This window comes from Lethenteron reissneri, chromosome 17 (assembly GCF_015708825.2).
Source record: "Lethenteron reissneri isolate LAM-NWPU_2019-01 chromosome 17, ASM1570882v1, whole genome shotgun sequence".
In the NCBI taxonomy this organism is placed as follows: Eukaryota; Metazoa; Chordata; class Hyperoartia; order Petromyzontiformes; family Petromyzontidae; genus Lethenteron; species Lethenteron reissneri.
In genome coordinates, this window is record NC_083795.1 from 5,485,259 (window position 1) to 5,501,588 (window position 16,330).

Genomic DNA, 16,330 nt, shown 5'->3' on the forward strand with positions numbered 1-16,330 from the left:
GGTGTTGGGGGGTGCGTGGGGGCGGGGTGTAGGGGGGGTGTTGGGGGGTCTGTGGGGGTAGGTGCGGTCTGGGTGTGTGGGGGTGTGGGGGGTGCGTGGGGGCGGGTTTAGGGGGTGGTTGTGGGGGGTGCGTGGGGGAGGGTTGATAGGGGGGGTGTTGGGGGGTGTTGTGGGGGGAAGGGTTGTGGTGGTGTGTTGGGGGGTGCGTGGAGGGCGGGGGTGTCGGGGGGTGTGTTGGGGGTGTGGGGCGGCGGTGTTTGGGGGGTGGGGGTGGGGTGTGGTGGGGGGGGGTGTAGGGTGGAGTGTTGGGGGGGTGTGGGGGTGCGTGGGGGAGGGGTTTGTAGGGGGGTGTGTGGGGGGACTGTGCAGTGGGGGAGGGTGATGTAGGGGCGAGTTGGGGGGTGTGGGGGCGGGGTGTAGGGGGGGTGTTGGGGGGTGCGTGGGGCGGGTGTGTAGGGGGGGTGTTGGGTGGGTGTGGGGCGGTGGTGTTGGGGGGGTGTTGGGGGTGCGTGGGGGCGGGGTGTAGGGGGGGTGTTGGGGGGTGTGGGGGCGGGGTGTTGAGGGGGGTGTTGGGGGTGTGCGTGGGGCGGGGTGTAGGGGGTGTTGGGGGGGGTGTAGGGAGGGTGTTGGGGGGTGCGTGGGGCGGGGTGTAGGGGGGTGTTGGGGGGTGTGGGGGCGGGTGTTAGGGGGGGTGTTGGGGGGGTGCGTGGGGGCGGGGTGTGGGGGGCGGGGTGTAGGGGGGGTGTTGGGGGGTGCGTGGGGGCGGGGTGTAGGGGGGTGTTGGGGGGTGCGTGGGGGCGGGGTGTAGGGGGGGGTGTGGGGGCGGGGTGTAGGGGGGTGTTGGGGGGTGCGTGGGGGCGGGGTTGTAGGGGGGGTGTAGGGGGGGTGTTGGGGGGGTTGTGGGGGCGGGGTGTAGGGGGGTGTTGGGGGGGGTTGTAGGGGGGTGTAGGGAGGGTGTAGGGGGGTGCGTGGGGGCGGGGTGTAGGGGGGGGTGAAGGGAGAGGGGGGTGAGTGGGGGGGGGTTGAGTGGGGGGTGAGTGGGGCGGTGAGTGGGGGGGGTGTGGGGTGAGTGGGAGGGGGTGAGTGGGAGGGTGAGTAGGGGGGTGAGTGGTGGGGGGCGAGTGGGGGGGGCGAGTGGGAGGGTGAGTGGGGTGAATGGGGGGGGTGTGAATGGGGGGGGGGTAGAGAGGGGGTAGAGAGGGGGGGCGAGTGGGAGGGGGCGAGTGGGAGGGTGCATGGGGGGGGGTGGCAGAGAGGGGGGGACCGGCAGTGACGTCACCGCCGCGCCGGACGTGACGCCACTCCCGGACGTGACGTACGTCGCGCGCCACGCCAGGTTGCAACACATGTTGGAGCTCCCGGGCGCAGCAGCAATAGCAGCAGCAGCAGCCTGCGGAGCGAGGCCCCGCGAGTGAGCGCAGCCGCCACCGCCGCCGCCTCTCCCTCCCTCCCTCCTCCTCCTCCCTCCCCTAGCCGAGCGCGTCGAACTTCAGCCGCGTCCGCTGGGTCTTTGCCTTCCGCGCAGGACAGCTGCCCGCGTCTCATCGCCGCCGTCGTCGTCCGTCGTCCCCTCTTGCCCTGCTCCTCCTCCCACTCCCTCCGCCTTCATTGTTTTAGGAGCGAACATGGCGGACGACCCGACGGCGGCCGACAGGAACGTGGAGATCTGGAAGATCAAGAAGCTCATCAAGAGCCTCGAGGCGGCGCGCGGGTGAGGCGGCGAGCGCTGGTGGCGGCGATGGCGGCATCGTCGGCGGCAGTCGAGCAGCAGCAGTGGGGAAGGGAGGGCGGCGGTCGGCGTGGTGGTGGTGGTGGGGGGGGGGTAGCCCGGGTTGAGCTGGAAGCGGCGCGGAGGCCGAGGGCAGCGGCGAGGCGGGCGAGTGACGCAGCCGAAAAACGAGGGGGGCTTCCTTTTCCGTTCCGTCGTCTCTCGCCGCGTCTCTGCGCCACGTGGGTCTGCGTGGTCGTAGCGGTGCGCGCACTGCGCTACGAACCCAGCGACCCCCACACACCCCCCCCCCCCCGTGTGATTGCCGGCTACGGCTGGTGTCGGTGGCACGTGGTGTTTGAACCTTCTCCTGGGCCCTCTCTCCCTCGGTGCGATTATTTGGCCTTATAACGAGTACGTGATGCGGTGTTTAATCAACGTTGGCATTGTGGATGAAGCAAAGGTCGCCAGGCCTACGTGTGGGGTACTGGCCACATCACACATGTGCGCGGTGTCGTTCTTTATAGGCGTTCGCCATCGGTACGCGTGTCATACACGTGTGTATGTGCCGAGGTAAGGGGGGGGAGGGTGGAGATCGTCGTCTCTTTCCCCAGGCTGTTCGTGCTCACGAGGTTGTGTAATGGACCGTGGTGTTGGTGAATGTCCGTGAGTTGCCGCCCACGCCAAGGGTGGTTTTACTCTCTCTACCCCAACATGGATGGATGCGGTGTGGTGTGTACGGGCTCCCTTGGCCAGTGATGGCGAGCATACATGAGTGTTGGTCCCCCCCCCCGGGTTGTCGTGACCCCTGGTGAAATTATGTGGTGGCTCCGTTTGACCTTTTCGTGTTAAGTGCCTCGTGGTTTTTTTTAATGTCGCGAGACTCGATTTGTTTTTTTATCCTAATATAAATACCTCTACAATATTCAGTGTTCATTTTGGTTATCGGGCTTTTATGTGCGTCAGATAAGGTCATCCGAAATCTACGAGATTAATGAATTGCAACCCCTCGGATAACAATTTTGAGAATGCACATGCAAATTTGGGATTTTACGCCACTCTTATGACCACGTTTGCCATGAACTAGCCGTTGATGACAATTAGGCGTGCCGTGTGACTTGCGGTGGATTAAAATAGATTGTCAACGCAGCTAATGCGTTTGGGCAATTGTCAGACTGTGTTCTTGACACACTAATCGCAAGCGTCAATCGACGGCCCCGCGCACCTGTTTTTGCGGCCCTGGCACATGTAAGGCGTGTTATTGGGGCTCTGTTAGGGAACGAGGGTTCGTTGTTTGTCCCATTACCATGGCTCGTGGTCATTTCGAAGGTAGCGCAGTGGATAGGTAGCGCACTGCGATATTGAACCAGGCTGCCACGCTTATCGATAGTGAGTGGCGATTCCAGAACCTGGTGCTTGCCATACCTTCGCTGGACCATCAAAGTAAAATAGTCAAACAACCCTCACGATGATTGAAGTGGCGTGGGGAAGCCTCAATTCAGCAAGGTGTTGTTGTCAACGGGCCGTACAAATGTTTGTATTTATAATGATAATGTATTTAATTTTAATATAATTCATGTTTTAAGTCGCTTTCAACTGGGACATCTTTCAAGGCCGTGGATTTTGGCTTGTGAACGTGTTGTGTACCGTAGTTAATGTCCCAAAAGATTCCTTATTACAGCGATCAGGTCGTGTTTTTCAGATGGACACCCAATTGATTACTCGGACAACACGTGCCCTTCGACTGCGTTGTAAAGCAGCTACGCGTTGTCTATATTTTTAGTGTGTGCCCCTCTTGCGTCTTCATTTGCACTTTTTCATTACAGCATCCAATTCCACTCTTTCCCTCCTATAAAATACATCGTAGAAACCCTTCTCCCACTCTCTAGATGTGCGTGTCAACCCCCCCCCCACCCCATGTATCACGTTCACACGCTTTATAAATCCTAATTGTTTTACGTACAGTATTATGGAGACTGGCCCTCAATCTCGGCTGCTTTCCGACCAGCAGTTGACAAGGGCAGCTGAACTGTACAGAACCGTGCGCGTGTCGAAACATCACCGGGGCACCAATTGCCTGTCGTCGAATTAACACGACGCATTAATTCTGAACTTATTTGCTCAATGAAGCAAGCGTCACCGAATAGGTGGTGCGGTTCATTCCCCGACAGGCACAAGGAAAACACGGACGGCTTGTGCAACAGCAAAACCTGCCTCCGGCTACCACCCCCTCCCCCCCCCCCATGCTACTAAGGCCGCTTTTACAAAAGTCGTTCACTATCTATCCACTGCTCGATGAAGGTCCATTGTGCCAGTGCAAACATTGCTATGCAGCAGCAATCCTCCCCTCCTCGGCTCTGCTCAAATGTCTATTTTCCTTCTGTGCGTGTGTGCTCTCGGTCTAGGCTGTTCGATTTTGCCATATGTTGCCAAAGAAGGCATATTTGGGCTATCATTTCAGGAAATGGCTATACCTTTTTTTTGTGTTTGTATCGTATGCACTCGTACAGAGTACGTCTTGGGCACCCATTTATTGCAAAAAATGTTTTAATTCTCTATTACTTGATTGGTAAAGCAAGTAAAATGAGTTCATGATTTGTATCGTGACCACACCCGCAGATTTCAGTTGCGAACGAGGCTTGTAACATTTTGTTCACACAGCAGTTTTGGTTTGGCGTATTAAAACAAACATTTGCCCGGTACGGGTTTTGGAATAACGTTTGCACAATAAGCAGCAACACTGCAGTGCATTTCGGCAGAGCGCGTCGCGACACTGGTCCCGTGGCTCTATCCCGGATTTGCCAAGTACAACACGACGATATTAAATGTGGTACTTGGTTGCTTATTACAGAAAACTGGGAATTTACAGCGGTCCGTTTAATGAATGTGGGTGGGACCCATTAATTTGTTCCTGGAATGCCACCTCTCGCTGCAATGGCTGCTCGGGTCATCCTGCTGTGTTTTTTAATCAACTCGGTGACTTAATCAGTGTATTTGGTTTTAAAGACTATATATATATCTTTTGAAATATAATGCAGTTTGCTTTGAACTCGCTTTTTTGGTCGAGTGGCATACTGTGATGGTCTGATGTGTGTCACACACCGTTTTCACCCTGCAGTAGGTGGTCTATTCGTTGCAGGAGCATTGTCTAGAATGAGTCCACTAGTTGAAATTACATTTAAAGCTTTTTGTTAAGTCTGGGCACAGTAGATTTTTTTAATATGTACATTGTCTTAATAGTAACTTATCAAATGCCATGGTTATTTTTGTCTTCGTAATTATATAATGCTCTATATAAATACACTTTATATACAGTGGCATGAGAGAAAATGCTGACTGAGGCAGCTGCTGACATGGTTTTCTGACGCCAACATTTTGAATTGGCGAGGGGGGGTGGGATTTAAATACGCTGCCCTAATTTGCTTGTCCTGAACTGGACACGTAATTTTCCTTGTGCATGTGTGAGGTGAATTTTCGTCTAATTTGCCCCAACACAGCAGTCGTGTGGCAAAAACCGTGCGACTGCTTTTTTTTAAGCTAGCCAGATCTAGCTGCATCTGGATCTTTTCTAGGCTAATTAGCAATGCAGTCCTGAGTGTGTGATATGCTACCAAGGTGGATGCATTAATTATTTTTGTTTTCAGCCAATCTCAGGTGAAGCATCTGACAAATACATCTGCTTTGGTAATTCACTTTTTGTATTGACAAGTTAAGATGATGGTTTATTTGTTTTTACAAACACTGCTTCGGGTTTTAAATGTAGTTATTCCCAGGTAATGTGTACTTGTGTGTAAATGTCGTGTAATAGAATATGACGATGTATTATTAGTCCATTGTTCAGTTAACTGAAACACACTGAACAATAACTCTCAAATTAAAATTAATAAAAATGTGTCAGCGTTACATCCCAAATTATTGGCCATTAGCCCATATCTAATTGAGGCACAGTGGGTGGCAGACAATGCTGCACACGCTTAATGGTCGCTACGAGGCAGAATTGCATCTTGAGGGTTTGCAAGGCAGCGGGAATGCTCGAGACAGGAGTCCAATTTGGACACACGGCAAAGTAGTGGGGCACTACTGGCTGGAGCCCAGTGCCAGTACAATCCCACAAAAACAAACCCTCTCCTCCTTCCTTGAGGCTGTCGCACATAATGCTCAGTTTGTGCCGGTAGGTTGCTGTGCAGTTTACGGTGACGTTGGAGAAATTATGCCCTGCCCCCGTATACTGATGAAAATAGTAATTTTACAAGACCGTGCAGAACAAAACACAGCACTTGCACAGAAATGTTCAGGAATTATTATACATGTGACGTCTTAACGTGCTAAACATTCCAAATGTGTATCTTACAAATTGACGTGTGCTTTCGCTGGTCCACAAACAACCCATTGTTTACAATGTTGCCTTAAAAAACATATGGTGTGAAAGTAATGGTTTAAGATGCTATATAATAATTTACACTGTCATGGTTCGTGTTGTAAGGGATGGTGGGGGTTTCATGGAGACAGTGCATTAGAGTACTTTGCATTTATCCTGCTCCTGTCTGCAAACTTGGGATTTTTTCAGTGCAGCTAGTTTTCAGGCCATATGTGCAACGTTTAGGTGGAGTAAATTTAACAAGGTCACAGTTTTCTTGTGAAATGTATGTGTGCATTTTCAAGCACTGCATTTAATTGCCGCTGGATACACATGAACACCACGTTGGTGAAACAGATGATTGATGACAAAGCAGTGATGGACTCTCAGCCAATTGATAGAACGCCCCCAGGGGAGTAAAACTAAAAAAATATTGAGTGATAAAATAACAAATGGAGTGCAGCTAATCAGGACTGCAGGCTTTGACACCACAATTGTTTGAATCCTTTGTTTTCAAGCGCATATAAAATGGCTGATCTTAATTGCCAATTTGTGGCCTGTGATCGTTGTTATTCATCTATTCGTTTTTTGTGTGATCCCCAGAAATGGCACCAGCATGATCTCACTGATCATCCCACCCAAGGACCAGATCTCGCGCGTGTCCAAGATGCTTGCAGACGAATTTGGCACAGCCTCCAACATCAAGTCGCGCGTCAACAGGCTCTCCGTGCTCGGAGCCATCACGTCTGTACAGCAGAGGCTCAAGCTCTACAACAAAGGTGACAGCGGCGTTGGTGTGGTCTCTGGGGTTCTCTCGCTTCTAACCGCTGGCACCACTCCAGGGCTACCTGTGTGTAATCATACTTATACCATGTCCACGGCAATTATATGTCCTTGCTGAGCGAAGGAAAATTCCTGAAACTGCCCATTAGTTAATATACCCAAGGGTGTCTGCTTATGCTTCTCCTGTGGTGGCAGATTCTTTTGGGGGTTTAGATAAGCTGTTAGCATGCCATTGGAATATTGGTGTGTTTGTGCATGGAGTACTTGCCTGTGCCAAATTGCCAGAAATACACCCAATCTCCTCTCATTTTGAAAGTTAGGCAGGGTTAAGCTTGGATGAGCATCTATCATGTATAAAAGATGTTCTAGGCAGTACAGCAGTTTATATTGTTGTACTGTACTTCTATGGTCACATCTAGCTCCTATTACTAGTCATATTACCCCCATCACCCACACGGCATGGGCCTTACAAGCTCGCCAGCACTGCATGGGGAGGCCCTTATCCAGCAGTGGATTAACAAAAGGGATGTACATGTACACATACGTAGATGGAGTGGTGGGGATGTGCCCACATGCCTGTCACGCATGGCGGTGTGCATTCAGAAAGTGTGTGCACCGTGCACTGATGGCTCAATTACTGATGACTGTAAGCTGCGCGTGTGCCTCTCTGATGCCCCACAGCAATAAATCTGGCAGCATGGTAGGGAACGAGATTTCCAGCCACTAGACACACATTTTATTTCCCTCTGGCTCTTGAGGCTTTGCGAAACAAGTGTAAAATGGCTGAAGGCTGTATGTTGATGTTAAATGTACGTTTCCATGTAATTGCTCACCTTTAGCATAAAGTTGGTGGTCTGTTCAGGAGACAACACTATTTTTAGTTTCAGCTTAAGACTGAAAGTTGATTTTTCTTTAAAAAAAAAAAATCAGCTCCTGGCTGACCCTTTATTTTCAATAATTTAGTTACATTGTTTTACTCAGCGCTTCATCCTCATCCCCTGTTAACACAGGCACTTTTCTCAATCTCCTATTTGGTTAAAGGTTATCTCCTCCTATAGTGCTGCTTGTGTTTTATATCCATTCCATTTTTTATTCTACTGCAGTTTTGTTTAACTTAAAAATGCCGATATGACAACAGTGACACTTGATGGGTTGTGCTGTTGTGGTGGGTTTCAGTTTGTGATTGCAAGATGTGTAAAGGCTTCAGATCTATTTATACAGTATGCTTATGTAAATTGCATATACATGCTGGAGGTATTCTGTTGCAATTAGCAAAGGAAGCCATGCTGTGAGACAGGCTGCTTGTAATGTTCAATCAGGCCAGATATTTTAATTATGGGTTTTTTTGTGGCATTTAGATGGTCCTTGCTCAGAATATATCTGATCAACATGCAGTCAATGTCCTGTAGCTTCCTTACCACACCTGATATGAGAGGTATAGCCCTTGATCCGTGTTTCCCTATCGACAGTCCCTCCCAATGGATTGGTGGTTTACTGTGGCACGATCGTCACAGAGGAGGGTAAAGAGAAGAAAGTCAACATCGATTTCGAGCCTTTCAAGCCCATCAACACTTCGCTTTACTTGTGCGATAACAAGTTCCACACAGAGGTGCGTAAGTGTGGCTGCTATTGCTATGTTATTTAATGTAATGGTGTGAGTCGGGAGTCTTTAGATTCTATCTAACTTGGACGTGCATTTCAAAAGCCTTCATTTTAGAGCTACAAAATGTTTTCATTGTGCTTTTGTATTCATCTTGCAGAAAAAATTACATCTGTTTAGTTTTTTTTGCATTGAGTGAAATAGGTAATAATGAGAAAAAAACCCCGGCTTACTTCCTAAACCGGAAATAAAATAGAATTTGTTAAACTCTGGCGTTTACTTTGTACGTCCTGTGTTTTCCCAAAGGTTTGTAGGAGGACCACCACCGTGTGTGTTGGAATGATGCCGTTTGAACCCGGAGGTGGATAAAATGCCATGCTGTGTGTCTCTATGCAGGCTCTGACGGCGCTGCTTTCAGACGACAGCAAGTTTGGCTTCATCGTGATGGATGGAAATGGTGCACTCTTTGGCACGCTGCAGGGCAACACTCGAGAGGTCTTGCACAAGTTTACTGTGGACCTCCCCAAAAAGCACGGTCAGTCTTTTACGAACACACTGCTAAGTACTACCCAGTTGGCTTTTTAAAACAGCCTTTTTTGTGATTGTGTTAAAAAAAGGCATCGCCTGACAGAGTTGAGTTGTGTGCAGGGTTGTTTTGCATTTGCAACGTAATCTGGATTAATGCACTTGTATTGCAGCTTGCTTAATGAAACCAATTTACATCGAGGATATAAGCAGCTTTCCGATGATCCTGTTGGATTGTCCACATCTGATCTGTTTATTTTTTTACACGAGTGAAACTTAATCCAGTTAAAACCAATCACATCCACTTAAAAAGAGCAGATAGCACGTGTTTACATGATTGTGTGTTTGCACACCTGTAAGAAACTCCCGCATATTCTGTAGTGAGCTGAACCAAGCTTTGATTTGGTCAAGCCGTTAAATGTCAGCATTTCCACTCAGGTCCTCAGAGGTCACAACATGAATAAGCAATGTGTATTGAGAAGCTGATTATTTTGCATGCAACCATATGGAAACCATTGTAGAAAACATGACTTTTGCTGAAATTTTGTACTTAGCCTTTGTCATTTCACTGGTCAGTTGTGCAAACCTAACAGCAGGTTTGAAAATGAATAATGTAAAAGCTTTGCTGTTACCTTTTTTCCTAACCATACTTTTGATTTCCAACATCTCTTAACAGGTCCCTAAAATATTCTTTACGTCTTTCGGTGAAGCCACGTATTTAGCAGCTCTCTCGCTATATTTTTTCACCTGATGAGGATTGCTTGTGTTGCGATCGAAACGTCATGATAATTTTATCATTTTTCTATCTTACGTGGCTTTACCCAAAAGACACAAAGAATATGAATTCCTGTAGTCACGAAAGCTTTAATTAAGTCAAGATTTTAGGTCCCTGGAATTTATGGGGTTATAATCAGACTTCATCTTCAAATGTAATCGCTGACATGCCTCATCAACAGCATATGCTGGCACCTGCATCAGCTTGAGTCACAAGTAAAATGTGTCTTACACTGTTCTATTTTGGTTTGAGTAAATAATAAAATCATCCACGTTTGTTCCCGAGAAATTCTACCTCAATCTCTTGTGAACAGCTTTTTCTTACCTATGACTTCATTTTATCTGCGTGGGCAGCTGTGTTTGTCATAGTCATGTCTTGTTTACAAACATTGCTCTCTACCCTCCACCGCTGGTGGTTGTTTCTCGCCGAGGTCACCTCCCTCGCGCTTGCTTCATGTGACCTGCTTACTGAATCTTTCTCTCTCTCTGTCTCGTAGGACGTGGAGGTCAGTCAGCGCTGCGTTTTGCGCGGCTTCGCATGGAGAAGCGGCACAACTACGTGCGAAAGGTGGCGGAGACAGCTGTGCAGCTCTTCATCTCCAACGACAAGCCCAACGTAGTGGGCCTCATCCTGGCAGGGTCGGCTGATTTCAAGACGGAGCTCAGCCAGTCCGATATGTTTGACCCGGTGGGTTTTTTTGTTGTTGTTCCAGTCGGGTAGTTACAGACCGATTTCATATTTGTCATCTCTAGTGTTCTTTTCTGCTACTTAGTATGACACCCCCCCCCCCCCCCCCTGACGTTGATTCCACCATCAGCATATGTTAGTGCAGCAGCTGCAGTTTGTGCTCCCTTAATTTTGTTGCCAAAATGGTGTTGTGTTTTTTATTCGTTTATTTAATCAATTAACAGTCTGCTCAAAGCCTAAATCTGGGAAAATAGTATTCGGTTGTTTGAAACGGTGATTTTTCGCTCGCAACCATTTTTTTTGACGACGCAACCTCCGATCTGCCTCAAGCTTGGCCTCGTTGTCAAGCATGTCTCTGGAAAGAGACAAGGCCAACATCGCTTCTGTTGCAACTTCCAATCGTCTGGAATTCACTGCCTTTCTCACTGCGCCGCACGTCATCATCAGTGTTGGCCTTTTGTCAGGATCCTAAGACTTTTTTTGTCGTTTCAAGCTGCTGTTTAATTCCTGCCTGTTAAAGTTTGTATTAATGAATGGGATGATGGTAATAAAGAGAATGGGGGAGCATTCGACAAGGTTGTTTTAGGACAAGACAGTTCTAAGTAATAATTAAAAACTTTTAATGCGCACAGGAATCTCTCGCTCTCGAAGAGAGAGATTGACTTGAGAGGTGCAAGGAATCGTAGACTGGGAAAAATGGTAGTCACCGGGTACACCGGCACCAAGATCCTACAAATCTCTGCGATCCTCTCCATAATAATGTTTTATCGGCCAATTAGTGTTTACATGAACTGTGTGGGTGGGAGAAAAGACACGGAATAGAATGGTGACAAATTGGGGTAATGATTTGGACTTGAATTGCAGAAGTGTCTCGGCAGTGTGGACGACCAACAGGAGGGAATTCCAGACTACAGGGACACCAGTGAGGCAACCGATCACGGAGCAGAGATTGAATGAGCTCTCTTGCATAAGGTCGTGGTTACTGTGGTCGAGCTAATGGGGGAGAACAGTCGAGCTTGTGTCATGAATTAGGCAAACTCGGAATTTTAAATAATTCTCTTAACGTGAATGGGTGTGATTTTAATTGGTTGAGATATTAAGCCGCTTTATAATTACATTAATAATTACACAAATCTTTAAAGTGTCTGAAAGTACTGTAGTCGTGTAACTGGCCAGAGTGAGATGTTAGAGAAGAGGTAAGTGAGGATGAGTAAGTGCGGATGAGTCCATGGAGGAACTTAATGGTGGTGAGGATGATTTTGCATTTGATTTGTTTTTTTGGCTAGAAAATGAGTCTGGGTATTGAAGTGTGATCTGTTATCGTTGCCCATTTGCGTGTATGGACGTCCGAGTTGGGTGCATGGAGTCTTATGGTGGCATTCTGCATCGGCAATTTGGAGGCGAAGGATTTGGGGAGCCCATTTTAGAATGGAGTGACATAGTCAAGGCAAGAGGTGATGAAGGCAGTGTTGTGGGTCTTGGCTGTAGTGAGGGAATAGAAGTGGCAGATCTGGGAAATCTTGTACAAGTGAGGGATGAAGATATTATTTCCAAGTTGAGACGTTAGGGTGAGAAAGCCGAGTTCTAAACCGAGGATAATGTCAAGGTTTTTGATGATGTGAGATGCTTGGGGAATGAGAGTTATAGACCCAGGATAATGCTGAGATTATTGACAATGGCAAGCTTGTTGATCCCAAAGAGGAGTACATGATGGGTTCTTTGTTGAGGCCATTTTTGTTTGCCAATTTGGCAAATTTCTGTTTTGGGTATATTTAACTTGATGAATTTAGAGAGTCCATGGTGAGACTGCATCAAGACAGGGTGTGACAGCAGATGGTGAGGAGGAGTGTTGTCATAAGTGGATATGTACAGCTGTTTCATCAGCATGGATAAAAAAAAATATACATTGACACTGGAGTTCTTTGTAGTTGCTCTTAGGAGCTATTATTCGCAAAAGCAATTTATGTTTTTTACGCTTTGACTTTTTTAATTGGTTTTCCCAAAAAAAATTACACTGCCATAATCAATTTAATAAATGTATTTGTTTATGATTTAATAGAGGTTGCAGTCAAAGGTGCTGAAGATTGTGGACATATCGTATGGAGGGGAAAATGGCTTCAACCAGGCCATAGAGCTGTCTCAGGAGGTGCTCACAAGTGTCAAATTCATCCAAGAGAAGAAGCTCATTGGTAAGTGATTGAATGAAATACACGGGGTTTACAAATATGCATGTCAGTTGGTTAATGGTTGAATGGGGTGAATAAAGCTGTTAGATTATTGGGAAAAAATCATGAGTATTCAAAATATTCTTATCGTGCGTATGAGGTTTTGGTGATTGGTTGTTACTCCTTATTGTTGACAAACTGCACACTCGTTTTCAAATAGAATTGAATCTTATTAGAAAATGCATCATTGTTTAATAGAGATTTTAAAAATATATTTTACTTCTAGCAGCTGAGCTGATGGGCTCTGCCTCTAGTTATTGCCAAGGGGTGCCCACAACTTGCATTTGCAACGTTATAGTTACACAAATAAATTATTCCATTTGATTGGAAGCCAGGGGTATATACCTTCAGGCAACATTTAGACTCATCACTGCCCTAAAATTGTGGTATATTTTCATAACATTTTCAGTCTTTGCACTTGTTATATAACATTTTAGTTTTGCATTAACTTAATAAAGGTGGAGCCAAACCTCTGCTGCATCGATCCCATGTGGCCCGTGTGATGTTGAATCATGCCATGCCCACTCAGGCAAATACTTCGAGGAGATCAGCCAGGACACGGGAAAGTACTGCTTTGGGGTGGATGACACGCTGAGGGCACTGGAGATGGGCGCGGTGGAGATCCTCATCGTATGGGAGAATCTGGAGATTACGCGATACGTCCTGAGGTGCAACCCAGCTGAAGGTTAGCAGCGCACGGAAATACAAATGAAACAAACCTTGTGTGGTGACAAGCGTCTATAATCCAACGCTTTGGGCCTGGTTAGTAGGTTGCGTTACACCCGCCTGGATCAGCGGATTTGAACTATACAAAAATGCAGTTTGTTGTTGATGTGTTATTTTTGCATGGGGGTTTTCACCATTTACAAATGCATTTTGTATAATGCCGTCTATATTTAGCGTTTCACACTTAGTAGGTTTAAAAAAAAAAAAGCTTCGTCATAAACCTTCGATGCTAATTGAAAGCAAACGGTGTGCATAATCCTTGTTGAAATGGGAATGGATTCTGCTCATTCTTGCAAAAGCACCTGCTTAAACTTCGAATTTCTAACTCAACTTCACACACAGACTTTGAAATATGTTCAATTTTGGTCATGTGAAATCTAAATTCTTGACATGTTTATAACAGCTGAAGACCCGGAGAAGGTTTTGTATTTAACGCCAGAGCAAGAGAAGGACAAGTCACACTTCATTGACAAAGAGGTTTGTAATTTTAACTTTTGCAACCTTGGTGTACCACACTACAATTATTTACATCAACCAGGAATAACAACAGCAGTGGATGAATATCAGAGCAGAACTGCAAATCCTTAAAATTTACATGGGTTAAAGTACCATATTTGACTTCCAGATATTTTGTGTTCAAGTTAACAGCCTTTGTTCTCTGTTTGGAAGTTAAAACATTGTCTATTGTGGTTGAAGGGAAACGTATAGGACAAAGTGTAGAGAATAAGCTGCTGTGTTTTGCTTGTTGGTACATTATTTTTAACAGACGGGGGTGGAGCATGAGATGGTTGAGAACATGCCTCTGCTCGAGTGGTTTGCCAACAACTACAAGAAGTTTGGAGCCACGCTGGAAATCATCACGGACAAGTCCCAGGAAGGCTCCCAGTTTGTCAGGGGCTTTGGAGGCATTGGAGGTGATGAAACATGTGACAATTTTCTTGATTGCATTATTTCCCATCGTTTTAGAAATACATATGAGTTGGTAAACAATTTCAATTTGTATACGTTTGAAATTTGGTGGTTTCCTTATTTTTATGATTAATTATACATTATATCTGGGCTATGGGTTAACCGTGCTTGCAAAAATTAGTTTTTACTTGCTCACTGGTTTATTACACATGCCATTACTAAGGAAAATACATGTTTTAGAGTTTAATTGAAATCTATTGAATTATCTGTTTTTGTTTTATCGCAGCCCACCGCTCCCTTCTATTACCCAGGATATGTTTGAGAATTGACTGAGCCAGATGTGACATTTGGGAATATCTGAATCCTAGTTAATGGACACTGCTGTGTTGTTTTCTGCCAGGCATCCTGCGATACCGGGTTGACTTCCAGGGGATGGACTTCCAGGGTGACGACGAGGAGTTCAATCTGGACGACTACTGAGGGACGGGCTCGGCGCCTCCGGCTTCAATCACGTGCCTAGAGTACACATGGCCACCGCGGGGGCAATTGGGAGAAAACCAACAACCAAAACCCGCCCAGCCCTGCCTTCTGAGAAATAGTTAAATTAATAACCCTGCCGGATATAAGTCTCGCACACCTGAGCCAGGCCTGAACCCTGACTTGACAAAAGGAAAAGAAAGACTGCTTGTTCATATTGTCCCACGACCTTATTGTTGGTTGCACATATCCAGCGGGCACCCTGTTAATAAAACTTAGTCTGTGTAACTACTTTGTTTCCCTTTCACCTGCGGTTCGTCTCCATTTCAGCCAAATTGCAAGTTGCCAACAAAAGCCTGGCCTCCTTGCAAAGGTTTTGGTCATTGTCCTCCTTTGCATCCAAACTCTTCCAATGACATTCTTAAGTAGTGTTGGTTTGCCTAGACTGAGCACTTCTCGTGGTTTCTTATATGCACATTGACTGCCAACCAATTTATACGTGTCCCTTTGGGGTAAGCGCATGTTTTGTGTGCGCGGCTATGAAATCACTGGGACTATTGGTCCACATGGGCCACATTTGGCAGTTGCTGCTTTTGCGTAGGATGCACCGACCCTGTGTCGTTACACAGACTAACAGGAGCTTCATGAATGCTGAGGATATCCCTTTTTTTTAACGAACCACAAATGAACTAAATCACACCAATCTGCACCACAGAACGGAGCCAGAATGAAGATCTCTGCATCCATGGCCCAATATTTTTCGGAATGGAGAACTGATGCCAGAAGGACTAAAAAAGGAGCTTTGCCTGCAATCAAGAAGGCAGTTGTTGTTTGCACAGTGTTATTGGTGCATTGTTGATGTGTGTGAATTGCTGTTGCATTGTAAACATTTATGAGCAGAGTATTCCAAAATCTACAACATGGAAGTAGGATATTTTCAATTTTTTTTAATGCAGTGAGGTAAGGACCATCTTGCAGTTTTCTTAATTTTCTTAATTGACGGTAGACTACCTACAATTTGTGCAGTCCCCATTCTGTTGCCAATCCCGAAAAAAACTACAAGATGGTCCACAATAATTGCGCATATTTATTTGGAGTTTGAGGGGCCACTGTTGCTGCGTGCTTAATTCTATAGCACAGCTGTCTTGAAGCAAAACGGTGACTACACATTAGTTGGTTTTTCTCGCGAATTTTAAGTTCGGCTTTTTAAAGCTGCCCAAGGCAGGGCTGGCAACACTGTCCGGTGGTCTGTGAACTCGTTGTACAATGAATACCAGGGTTCTGCCATTGTATTTCATTGAACGTACAAAGAAATCCTGGTGTTATTACCCAACGAGAAATTGAAAGATTGAGGTCTTCCTCATTTTTCAGAGTAAATAAAAAAAGATTTAAATATTGCACGTTTCAGCGTTTTTGTGAAGTTTGAAGATTACGAATTTGCTTGACTGACAATTCATGAAGGGTAATTGGACGCTTGAAACAAACTGAACTCGTCCGATGTTTGAAAATACACCGATACAATTCACTTGCATTTTACATTGGTTTTGTATGTCTTCCA

At 46.5% G+C, this 16,330-nt stretch overlaps 1 protein-coding gene across 1 annotated transcript; it reads left to right on the plus strand.

Moving 5' to 3' along the window:
- Positions 1-1,288: 1,288 nt before the first annotated feature.
- ETF1 (eukaryotic translation termination factor 1) lies at positions 1,289-16,169 on the plus strand. The gene is made up of 10 exons (XM_061552962.1): positions 1,289-1,711; positions 6,669-6,844; positions 8,318-8,457; positions 8,845-8,983; positions 10,245-10,435; positions 12,495-12,624; positions 13,190-13,345; positions 13,790-13,863; positions 14,153-14,300; positions 14,696-16,169. Exons 1-10 carry the CDS (start codon positions 1,626-1,628, stop codon positions 14,773-14,775), a joined length of 1,320 nt encoding a protein of 439 aa, XP_061408946.1. The 5' UTR covers positions 1,289-1,625; the 3' UTR covers positions 14,776-16,169.
- The last annotated feature ends 161 nt before the right edge of the window (positions 16,170-16,330 follow it).